Source organism: Hypanus sabinus, chromosome 3 (genome assembly GCF_030144855.1).
Source record: "Hypanus sabinus isolate sHypSab1 chromosome 3, sHypSab1.hap1, whole genome shotgun sequence".
Taxonomy (NCBI): domain Eukaryota; kingdom Metazoa; phylum Chordata; class Chondrichthyes; order Myliobatiformes; family Dasyatidae; genus Hypanus; species Hypanus sabinus.
In genome coordinates, this window is record NC_082708.1 from 104,958,299 (window position 1) to 104,970,973 (window position 12,675).

The 12,675-nt window shown below is 47.9% G+C and overlaps 1 protein-coding gene across 2 annotated transcripts in view; it reads right to left on the minus strand.

Annotated features, from left to right (window-relative positions):
- htra3b (HtrA serine peptidase 3b) overlaps window positions 1-12,675 on the minus strand; it is a 40,507-nt gene that overhangs the window by 9,044 nt on the left and 18,788 nt on the right. The window contains exon 7 of one of the 2 annotated variants that reach the window (XR_009511263.1): window positions 2,989-3,087. Coding sequence is in view for 1 of the 2 variants with exons in the window: in XM_059964892.1 (XP_059820875.1) it covers window positions 2,989-3,046 (58 nt within the window). In the remaining variant the exon portion in view is untranslated. The remainder of the gene's footprint in view (window positions 1-2,988; window positions 3,088-12,675) is intronic. The other variant, XM_059964892.1, reaches the window with a different exon arrangement.

Genomic DNA, 12,675 nt, shown 5'->3' on the forward strand with positions numbered 1-12,675 from the left:
TGCATGGTGTTCCAGTGGGAGACAAAAAGCTGCTTGTAAAAGTAGATGCAAAGACCAAAGCCCAGCGGGGTGAATGGAAGGCCAAAAACAGAGGAGTCAATTGAGATATGAAAACAGAGGATTCATTAGATGATATCATGGAGAGATCAGATCATAAAAGGAACAATAGATGGAATAATAAGAGAATATGTCAGTGAACTAAATGGGCCTTTCCAAGATCAAGATGGACATCCTAAAAAGTAAAAGGAAAACAGAGTGTCAAAGTAGATCCAGAGAGAAAGGGAGAAGAAAGCTGTCCAGAGCCATCAGAACCACTTCCTGCAGTCTCAGAGTCAACTCCTACAACTTCCAGAGGAAGCTGGAAGCCCCAGAACCAGAACCTGAGATTGTTTCACAGCCACAGGTCTCACCTGCCAAGTAGAGTAATTGTCAGGAAAGACATTACCCCACAAGAGTAAGAAAGCCTCCACAGCGATTAAATCTTTAGGGCTGAATGGGACAATTTAAAATTTACTCTGCTGTATATGTCTGTATATAGTAGATGCACTGTATAGTATACTGTATATATAGTTGAGTTGCATTCTATGTTGAGTTGGAGTTTATAGCTAAGCAGGGAAGAGTGTTGTGTATTTACAATTTCAGTAATATTTGAGTAATCTTATAAATATGTCATGGATTAAGCATTCTTGTTTGTTTAAATAATTCACTGCAGGTTATATATTAAAATACATGAATTGCATACATCCCAACTCTCCCAACTAATATGCATGTGCCTTGCTTAAACTTAGTCTCACATTTTGGACTCCCGTGTTGTATTAATGTTTTGAAGTTACAAAACAGAACATTAACCATTACCCCACTGTACTTCTGCCTTCAGAGATTCTTGATCATGTTCACCTCACCAAGGACTTGCCATTCCTCAGTGAGTCTTTGGAATCTACCACTCATTCTGTGCATCTAGCCTCACTGTTCCCAAAACGTATTACTTCATACTTTTTTGAATTATGTTCATCTTATTCACTGATGAACATCACCCTGCAGCCAGGAACTACCCTCAATATCCACAACCTCACCAAACTTAGTGCCCTCTGCGTTCAAACCTTTATACTCATGTCCAGATAATTAACATTTATAACAAAATACAACCCCCAACCTCTTATCACTAAAACAATGTTAAATCCAATTTGCCAAACTGATCAGTATCTGCCTCTCCAAAAGCAGATTTATCTTGTTCCTCAGATTCTTTTTCATTAATTTCCCACCCACTTATTATTGTGACTAATAACAACCTTGTTTTGAATAAAAATACCACATCTGCTGTCCTCCAGTCATCCAACATCTCACCTGTGGCAAGTGAAGAATGAAAAATCTATCAGAGTGCAGAAATACCCTCCCTTGCCTCCTTACAACCTTATCAGGCCTTGGGTATTACTCAATGTACCATTAGCTCCTAAAGGGAAGATCAAGAGCTTATATGGGGCTTCAGTGGAACAGCTATGAGGCCAAAGAGAGGTCAGAGTGGGAATGGGTTAAAGAAACAGACAGGAAAATGGAAACTCAAGGTCACCTTTATGGACAGAAGTCTGCAAAGTGGTCACCCAGTCTGGGAAACAGTCTGTGCTATGTCACCCCCACGACTGGCAGGAGGAGTGTCAGACAGGCTGACAAGTTTACATAGCTATTTCATTTTCACAGCAGCCATGGGGATTTATAAATAGCAAAAGAGCAGCAGAAAAAAATGGAAAGTAAACATTTGTAGATATAAAGTTCCTCTCTGTGCAAGATATTTTGATGTCTGTATAATCATTAATGTTAAAATTGCATCATTTGTGCAAATCTCAGTGTGGTGTACAGGACGCTCAGCCCACTAAAGCAGATTTGTTTCCAGCAACGATAACTCAGCAAACAAGTGTCTGAGAGTTTCACTGAGAGCTCTTTAACAAGTCTAAAGTATGCTTAAAAGTAAATATTAATAGTTTATCAACAACAAATTTCTTTGCCAAGTTACCATATACTGCTACTGAGAGCGAATATTTGAACGAGTTGGCAGGTGTATTGATGAGGGTAGTGCAGGTGATTTCAGTAAGGCCTTTGACAAGCTCCCATATGGAAGCCAAGTCCAAAAGGCTGAAGTCCAGAGAATCCAGGACAATTTGGCAAACTAGATCTGAAATTGACATGACAATTAGAGGCTGTTTTTATGATTGAAGGTCTATGACCAGTCAAAAGACTGTTGTTAACCTTGCTCGTTGTTGTGGTCATTAACAATCTGGATTTGAACATAGAGGAAAGAGAAGAAAGTTTGTAAATGACATGAAATTGGGTAGTAGTGTTGTTAGTGACGATGCTGCATTCAGCATCTGAACAATATTAGTTAGTTAATAGGAAAGAAAGAGAAATAGATGGAGCAAACACGAGGAAATCTGCAGATGCTGGAAATTCAAACAACACACACAAAATGCTGGTAGAACACAGCAGGCTAGGCAGCATCTATAGGGAGAAGCAATGTCCTGACGAAGGGTCTCGGCCCGAAACGTCGACATTGCTTCTCCCTATAGATGCTGCCTAGCCTGCTGTGTTCTACCAGCATTTTGTATGAGAAATAGATGGAATTTATTTCTGAAAGCCACGAGATGTTATATTTTCATAGGTCTAACAGACTAAGGTATACACAGTATATGGTAGGGCCTCAGGAGGTACTGAGGAACTGAAAGGGTTTGGTGTAAATGTTCAAAAATCTCTGGAGGCAATACAATAAGCAAGGCTGTTAAAAAGACCCATGGGAAGCTTGCTTTTGTTAGCCAGGGTTACAAGAAGAAAAAACAGTTTGGTATAGTTTTATAAAAAGGCACAGCAGAGTGTGCAATACAAGTACAATAGGAAGGTGTAACTATGAAAGTCAAGTATTCTTAAATCAAGAAGCCACTGAACTGAGCACGTGGAATAGATTTAGAAAGGCTAGTAGCTGCAGCAAGAAAACAAACTTACCTAGGAGTTACTGTCAGCATCCTCACACCGATAAAACGTCTCTTCACACCTCCGACATCTTCATTATAAGCACAGATAAAGTTACAGTGAATTATAATGCTGAAATGATAAATTAATAACTACTTATTACATACCCATATTTATGATAACATTGCTGTCAATTCTACAAGTGACAATTATCATGTTATTATTTCAGAATATCAATTAGATTGAAGGGATCTGACTCGGATTGATCTCAGAGATCCGAATGAGTTTTTTTCAGCTGCTTTATGCTGTAAAGTTTCTGAATGAGTAGTGCAGGCACCCATCGGAGTGCCATTCCAACGTACCGGCTTGGCTGCATTATCAGTACAGATTCATTGTGTTCTAAGCTATCAGTTTCAGAATACCACACTGAGAGGTAATAATCAAATAAAACCTTCATATTTTCACTTTACCTTCTTCTGAACTAATAAAAACTAAAAAAAAAATTTAAAACGGGATCCCACTACAAAGTTCTCCATAACTTCTGCCCACCTCCAATGGGATCCCACTACCAAGCACATCTTTCCCTTCCCCCCTTCTGCTTTCCACAGGATTCCCTTGTCCATTCGTTTCCCCCCCCATCCCTTCCCACCGATCTCCCTCCTGGCACTTATCCCTGTAAGCGGAACAAGTGCTACACCTGTCCTTACACTTCCTCCTTCACCACCATTCAGAGCCGCAGACAGTCCTTCCAGGTGAGGCCACACTTCACCTGTGAGTCGGCTGGTGTGGTATACTGCATCCGGTGCTCCCGGTGTGGCCTTTTATATATTGGTGAGACCCGGCGCAGACTGGGAGTCCATTTCGCTGAACACCTACGCTCTGTCCGCCTGAGAAAGCAGGATCTCCCAGTGGCCACATATTTTTATTCCACGTCCCATTCCCATTCTGATATGTCTATCCATGGCCTCCTCTACTGTCAAGATGAAGCCACACACAGGTTGGAGGAACAACATCTTATATACCGGCTGGGTAGCCTCCAACCTGATGGCATGAACATTGACTTCTCTAATTTCTGTTAATGCCCCTCCTCCCCTTCTTACCCCATCCCTGACATATTTAGTTGTTTGTTTTTTTTCCTCTCTCTCTGCCCATCACTCTGCCTGTTCTCCATCTCTCGCTGGTGCTCCCCCCCCCCCCCCCCGACTTTCTTTCTCCCTAGGCCTCCTGTTCCATGATCCTTTCCCTTCTCCAGCTCTGCATCACTTTCGCCAATCACCTTTCCAGCTCTCAGCTTCACCCTATCCCCTCTGGTCTTCTATCATTTCGCATTCCTCCTCCCCCAACTACTTTCAAATCTCTTACTATCTTTCCTTTTGGTTAGTCCTGACGAAGGGTCTTGGCCCGAAACGTCGACAGTGCTTCTCCCTATAGATGCTGCCTGGCCTGCTGCGTTCCACCAGCATTTCGTGTGTGTTGCTAATAAAAACTATTATTCACCTTTCTTTTACTTTAAGCATCATTGTTATATCCTTGGTATAAAAACATTGTTAACAAATCAGCACACTGCCATTGACAGTGTGTTAGCAAGCTGCATGCTGGAATGGTGAAGGTGCTCACATGGGGTTGGGAAGTAGGGTACCGCTACAGTTTTCACCCAGTACTGAAGGAACAATGGCACGTATAAATCAGGATAGTGTGGCGACCCACTTCCTAGCACACTCGAACCGGCTCACGATTAGCCAGCGTGCAGGCACAAAGGCCAAGTCCGCAACAAAGGGAGAAAGCCGGGGGTTTGTGAGTAGGTGTCTCTTGGAGCATTCCGCGCCCGGGGAGGGCGGGATGAGGGAGGCTTTAAAGCAAGGGTGTGAAGTTCGAATAAAATTATCTTTGACTGCAGTTCACCGACTCAGTGTCATTATTTTAGCACTGCGTGTAGCACACCGCTACAATTGGTGACCCTGACAGTCCAAACAATTTTTGGACCAGAGATGACCGACGCCGCATCTGTTCATGCGGTTTCGTTGAAACTGCCAAGCTTCTGGACGCTACGACCTCACCTATGGTTCCAGCAAGCAGAAGCCCAATTCCATGTTCGGCAGATAACCTCAGAGGACACCCGTTACTACTACGTGGTGAGCTCCCTTGACCCTGACACAGCGGCCCAGGTTGGGGAGTTCGTACAGTCTCCCCCGGCGGACGGCAAGTACACAGAATTCAAAGCCCTGCTCATAAGGACTTTCGGACTCACACGGTACAAGTGGGCAGCCCGCTTACTGCACCTGGATGGCTTGGGAGATGGACCTCCATCAGCTTTAATGAATAAGATGTTGTCTCTGGCCGACGGACACACACCCTGCCTCATGTTTGAGCAGGCATTCCTAGAACAGCTGCCCGAGGACATACACATGCTGCTGTCCGACACGGATTTCAGCAACCCCCGGAAGGTGGCAGCCCGGACGGACTTGCTGTGGAACGCCAAGACGGTGAGTGGGGCGTCCATCGCACAGATCACCCGGCCACGCTCCCAGCAGCAAACCAGTCCAGGCCCGGCCACAGAGCCCGCTAACCCCAGAGGCAGGGGTGGGGAGCCCAACAAACAATGGTGTTTCTACCACCAGCGGTGGGGCGCAGAAGCCCGCCGTTGTCACCCGCCCTGCAAGTTCCCGGGAAATACCAGGGCCAGCCACCGCTGATGGCTATGGTGGCTGGCCATCGGGATAGCCTCCTGTATGTGTGGGACCAGCGATCGGGATGCCGTTTTTTGGTCGACACCGGTGCCGAGATCAGCATCTTACCTCTGACGAGTTACGACACCCACAACAGGACACCGGGTCCCCCCCCTGAGGGCCGTGAACGGCAGCACAGTAAGGACCTACGGCACCCATCATGTGCAGCTACAGTTCAGCTCCAGCCAGTTCACGTGGGACTTCACACTGGCCGCGGTAGCCCAACCGCTTCTGGGTGCGGATTTTTTGTGGGCTCACAGCCTACTGGTCGACCTGCCCAGGAAGAGACTGGTCCACGCCGAGACCTTTCAGACGTTCTCCCTGGGTGCAGCCCAGTTGACAGCCCCTCACCTCGACTCCATCACGCTGTCCGACGACGACTTCACCAGGGTCCTGGCGGATTTCCCCATCAGTTCTGGCATCGCAGTTCACGGCAGCCATGCCCCGACACGGCGTATAGCACCACATCCCGACCCAGGGACCACCCCTCCACGCCTGTGCTCGGCGGCTTCCCCCGGACAAGCTCCGACTGAAAAAGAGTTCAAGAGGATGGAGGAATTGGGGATCATCCAGCGGTCCGACAGCCCATGGGCCTCCCCCCTGCACATGGTGCCCAAAGCGACAGGGGGCTGGAGACCGTGCGGCGACTACCGCAGGCCGAACAAGGCTACCACACCGGACCGCTACCCTGTGCCGCACATTCAGGACTTTGCAGCAAACCTGCACAGTGCACGGATCTTCTCCAAGGTAGACCTCGTCCGAGGGTACCATCAAATCCCGATGCATCCGGACGATGTCCCCAAAACGGCTCTCATCACCCCGTTCCGCCTTTTCAAGTTCCTCCGCATGCCGTTCGGCCTAAAGAATGCCGCACAGACGTTCCAGCAGTTAATGGATGCGGTGGGACGCGACCTGGACTTCGCATTCATCTATTTGGACGACATCCTCATAGCCAGCAGCAGTCGTCAGGAGCATCTGTTCCACCTCCGTCAACTCTATGCCCGGCTGAGTGAATACGGTCTAACAATCAACCCGGCCAAATGCCGGTTCGGGCTCGACACCATTGACTTCCTGGGCCACAGGATTATTAAAGACGGTGCAACCCCTCTGCCCGCCAAGGTAGATGAAGTCCGCCATTTCCCCCGACCCACCACAGTCAAAGGCCTTCAGGAATTCGCAGGTGTGGTCAATTTCTACCACCGCTTCCTCCCTTCAGCTGCCCGGATCATGCGCCCCTGTTCGCCCTGCTGTCGGGACCGCTTTCATTCAAACGAAGGAAGCCTTGGCGAACGCCGCGATGCTAGTGCACCCCAGAATGGACGTCCCTACTGCCCTCACAGTGGACGCATCCAACACGGTAGTCAGTGGGGTACTGGAGCAGCTCATCGCAGGCCGCTGGCAACCCCTGGCGTTTTTCAGCAAACACCTGCGGCCACCCGAGCTCAAATACAGTGCCTTCGACCGAGAACTGTTGGCGCTATACTTGGCAATCCGGCATTTCAGGTACTTCTTAGAAGGTAGGCCCTTCACCACGTTCACGGACCACAAACCGCTTACCTTTACGTTCACGAAGGTGTCCGATCCCTGGTCGTCCTGCCAGCAGCGCTTTCTGTCCTACATCTCTGAATACACCACAGACCGGCACGTCTCGGGTAAGGACAATGTCGTGGTGATGCGGTCTCTTGCCCTAACATTCATGCCCTTTCCCAAGGGGTAGACTTTGAGGCGCTGGCAGAAGCACAGCAGGCAGATGAGGAGATCCCGAGTTACAGAACTGCAGTCTCCGGTTTGCAGCTCCAGGACCTCCCCGTAGGCCCAGGTGAGAGGACCCTACTCTGTGAAGTCGCCACCGGCCAACCCCGTCCCGTCGTCCCGGCACCTTGGTGGTGACATGTTTTCGACTCCATTCATAACTTGGCGCACCCCTCCATCCGGACAACCGTCTGGATGGTCTCCAGCAGGTTTGTTTGGCACAGACTCCGCAAGCAGGTCAGTGCATGGGCCAGAACGTGCAAGCACTGCCAGACGGCCAAGGTGCAGCGGCACACCAAAGCTCTGCCGCAGCAGTTCCACCCCACCCACCGGCGTTTTGACCATTCATGTGGATATCGTGGGCCCCCTGCCAGTGTCGCGCGGCACCTCCTGACTATCGTGGACCGGTTCACAAGATGGCCAGAGGCGATCCCGCTCACCGACACCACTTCCGAATCTTGCGCCCATGCACTGATCACCACCTGGGTGTCCCACTTTGGTGTACCAGCCCACATTACCTCCAACAGAGGCGCCCAGTTCACCTCCAGCCTGTGGTCAGCTATGGCCAGCCTTTTGGGGACTCAGCTGCACCACACCACTGCCTACCACCCACAGTTGAACGGACTAATGGAGCATTTCCACCGTCACCTAAAGTCAGCTCTCATGGCCCGCCTGCGAGGAGCTAACTGGGCGGACGAGCTTCCCTGGGTCCTACTCGGCATCCGCACGGCGCCCAAAGACGATCTGCATGCCTCGTCAGCCAAGTTGGTGTGCGGCGCACCCCTGGTCGTCCCCGGGGAGCTCATACCAGCCCCAAGGGGGCAAAAGGAAGAACCTGCAGCAGTCCTGGGTAGACTACGCGAGAGGCTCAGTCACCTGGCCCCCATACCCATTTCGCAGCATGGGCAGAACCCGACCTGCGTACCCAAAGACCTGCAGAACTGTAAGTTTGTGTTTGTACGAAGCGGCGGGCATCGGCCACCGCTGCAACTGCCCTACGAGGGGCCGTTTACGGTGCTCCGGAACAACGGGTCCACGTTCGTGCTGGACGTTGGGGGGAGAGAGGAGGTTTTCACGGTGGACCGATTCAAACAGGCCCATGTGGACCTGGCGCAACCGGTCGAGTTTCCGGCACCACAGCGCAGAGGCCGACCTCCCAAACAGGGTCCGGCCCAAACTGTGGAGATTGGGGGGGATGTATCGCCGGTTCTGGGGGGGGGGGGGGGGTGGTTTATGTGGCGACCCACTTCCTAGCACACTTCAACCGGCTCACAATTAGCCAGCATGCAGGCACAAAGGCCAAGTCCGCAACAAAGGGAGAAAGCCTGCGGGGGTTTGTGAGTACGTGTCTCTTGGAGCATTCCGCGCGCGGGGAGGGCGGGATGAGGGAGGCTTTAAAGCAAGGGTGTGAAGTTCGAATAAAATTATCTTTGACTGCAGTTTACCGACTCCGTGTCGTTATTTTGGCGCTGCGTGTAGCACACCGCTACAACAGTGTATTTCTTAAAAAGGCAAATAGGAGATGGCATCCCCATGCACCTGTTGCCCTTCTCCTAATGCATACTGCTGGTCACAGAAGTAATACGCTATTAAAATGAGGCCCAAGACCTAACTTAGTGGGAGTTACTGTTTACATATGCATACTATACACTAGTGGTCGCCAACTTTTTAAGGCCAAGATCCCCTACCTTGGCCTCAGTGAAAGGCAAAAATCGACCTACTAAATCGGTTAGACACACGCATGCGCACCAGGCAGAAGGGACTGTAAGTAAAACCCTACAACCCCGGAAACAACCTCTCTTTACAAACAGCTTTCTGTAGCGGGAGTATTGCTACATTAACGTTATCCTCATTAGTATTACTTATTTTTATAATGCTCAAATTACAACACCTTTAATTCTATGTTTCATTATGTAATTTTATTTCAGCACGAAAAATAAATGAATAAAAATTGACTGTTGCACTCAGTGTGATGACTGGGGCTGAATACTTTCTGCTAGTTCCCTGAAATTTGGCTCATAGTTATAGACAGCTAGTCTGAGACAGTCTGTGAGGTGTCTGTCAGTAAGACAGCTCCTGTACTTAGATTTAATAATTTCCATCTGTTGCAGCACAGCACCCTCGCAAACCTCCTGACAGACTGAATATCCGAATGGACAGTTTCCTTTGTTAGACTGAATGTTGAACCTGCCACATTTTTCAGGTGTTTTGTATTGGTAAACTGTTATTGAGACACTAGTATAAGTTTCAGAGGTACACAAGCTAATAACACCACTGTTTTTGTTTCCCAGTTCTTTTACCTTTGGGGAATAATGGAATTTAAAGGGGGAGAAGTTTTGTAATGTGAGCATTATAAAGATAGGTTGATGCTGATTAGGATAATGGTGATGTACCGGTGGTCGCGCGCTGGAGAGCTGTTTGTAGGGAGAGGTTGTTTCCAGGTTGCGGGGGTTTGCTTCCAGTCCCTTCTACTTGGTGCGCATTTTTCTTTTTTTTTTGGAATCTACTGGGTAAGTCTCAAAGATATACTGGTTGGCGACCACTACTATACACACACATATACAAACATAAGTGTGCACTTGTGTGTGTATGGTATATATGCGCATGTGTATACATACATGTATATGTAATATTCTTAAGTGAGAAAGGCAAAGTCTGCAGCAGAACTTTGGCAAGATTTCCAAGATGCTTGGAAAAACCTACCGGTTCTTATAAAACTGCACGACAGTGTACCTGAGAGAATTGTTGCAGTTTTAAGGACAAAGGGTGGTCACACTAAATATTGATTTGATTTAGTTTTTTTACTGCTCATGTACAGTATCACACACATATCTACCTACCTGGTGTGAATCATCATTTTGGAGGAAGTGAAGGACCAGCTGATAGACTGCAATGGTGTAGAAATTTAAGAAGATCTTAGAAGGGCAGATGGATGATAGGAAAATGGAGGGAAGGGTTACATTAGCCTGTACTCCTATGATCTCTTTTCTAAAGTGGATATTGTGCAGTTGCCTGTCAGCTTCACACTTCAAAGACGATCAGTGTGTCGAAAACCTTCTATTTCAAAACAATAGCCGTTGTCAGCAGTTTCAACAGGACAATTATGTAATCAAAACAGTGACCAGTTTTACAAAATCTCTGGAGACGAGAGACTGCTGATGCTGGAATCTGTAGCACAGAGAAACAGCTAGGGAGGAACTCAGCAGGTCAGGCCATAACTGTGGAGAGAAATGGGAAACTGACATTTCAATTTGAGACCCTTCATTGATAGGAGATAGCCATTATAAAGAGATGAAGGGACCTCCTCTGTGAGTGAGACCAGACAAAAACTTGGCAATTGCTTTCCCCAGCATCTATTCTTCATCCACCAGGCCGTCTGGAGCTGCCAGTTGCCTGCCATCATAACTCCTCTCCCCATCCCCACACTGGCCTGTCTCCTCCACAGCCAAATGCATAGAGGAGCAGCAACTCATATGCCACCTGGGTGGTCCACAACCCCTTGCAGAGGACCTGCTTACCAACTGTTCCTTTCCTCTCTCCTCTGGATCTGGTCAGTTCCTACACAGTTCCTGATCACCCTGTTTCTCCCACAGCATCTGCCCATCACCCATACACTCCAGCCAACGGATCCAATCCCCACCTCCCTCCCACTCCTCCCCATTTGCTTCCACGCTGCATCTCCTTTTCCTATCAAATCCCATCCTCCGCAGCCTCTGCTGCTATTCGTACTGTTCTCTCTGCCGGCAGCCAATCACCTGCTCCTCAGCTGGATCCTCCTACTGCTTGCCAGTTCCTACTCCGCCTCTTTAACCCAGCTTCACCCCCCCACCCCCCCAGACTCTTTCAGATCAGATGAAGGGTCTGGGCCCAACATATCCACTGTCCATTTCTCTCCACAGATGCACTCTAACCCGCTGAGTTGCTAGACCAGTTTATCACTTCTGTGCTCTAATCTCTGTTCATGAAGATGCTAATGTTGCTCTTTGAAAGAAAACTTGTTTGGCCGTTTAATGAAAGTTACGAGGCATTGGCATGGTTGGGTCATTGATTATAATTGTTTGTAACTGTGGATATAATCAATTACAACTGCTGGATTGAAATGCACATAACTCAAGCCCAGCTGTTCATGTTGGTCTGGGCTGTGGAGATTTTACATTATCATACACATTACAAACATCCTATTTTTTTGCAATGCCTGGGATAATGTTTTTATACGACAGTATGTACCACACTTCTGCAGATGTGCCCAGTAGAGCATTCTAGCTGGTTGCGTCACCATCTGGTATGGTGGTGGGCGGGGGGCTGCACAGGATGGAAATAAGCTGCAGAGCTGCAAACTCAGTCAGCTCCATCATGGGCACCAGCCTCCCCAGCATCCAGCACATCTTCAAGGCAGCATCCATCATCAAGAACCCCCATCACTCAGGCAATGCCCTCTTCTCATGCTACGATCAGGGAGGAGGTTCAGGAGTCTGAAGACACACAGCTTCTTCCCCTCTGACATCAATCAACAGTAAAAAACTATGTACAGTTGAAGTCAGAAGTTCACAAACACTTAGGTTGAAATCATTAAACCACTCCACAGACTTCATATTAGCAAACTATAGTTTTGGCAAGACGTTGAGGACATCTACTTTGAGCATGACACGAGGAATTTTTCCAACAATTGTTTTCAGACAGATTATTTCACTTTTAATTGACTATATCACAATTTCAGTGGGTCAGATGTTTACAAACAAAATCAAAAGAAATCAGCCAAGACCTCAGAAAAAAAACTGTGGACTTCCACAAGTCTGGTTCATCCTTGGCAGCAATTTCCAAAAACATGAAGGTAGCACACTTATCTGTACAAACAATAGTACGCAAGTATAGACACCATGGGACCACGCAGCTCAGAAAGGAGACATTCTGTCTCCTAGAGATGAACATACTTTGGCACAAAAGGTGCAAATCAATCCCAGAACAACTTCAAAGGACCTTGTGAAGATGCTGGAGGAAACAGGTAGACAAGTATTTATATCCACAGTAAAACGAGTCCTATATCGACATAACCTGAAAGGCAGCTCAGCAAGGAAGAAGCCACTGCTCCAAAACTGCCATAAAAAAGCCAGACTATAGTTTGCAAGTGCACATGGGGACAAAGATCTTACTTTCTGGAGAAATGTCCTCTGGTCTGATGAAACAAAAATTGAACTGTTTGGTCATAATGACCATTGTCAAGTTTGGAGGAAAAAGAGTGAGG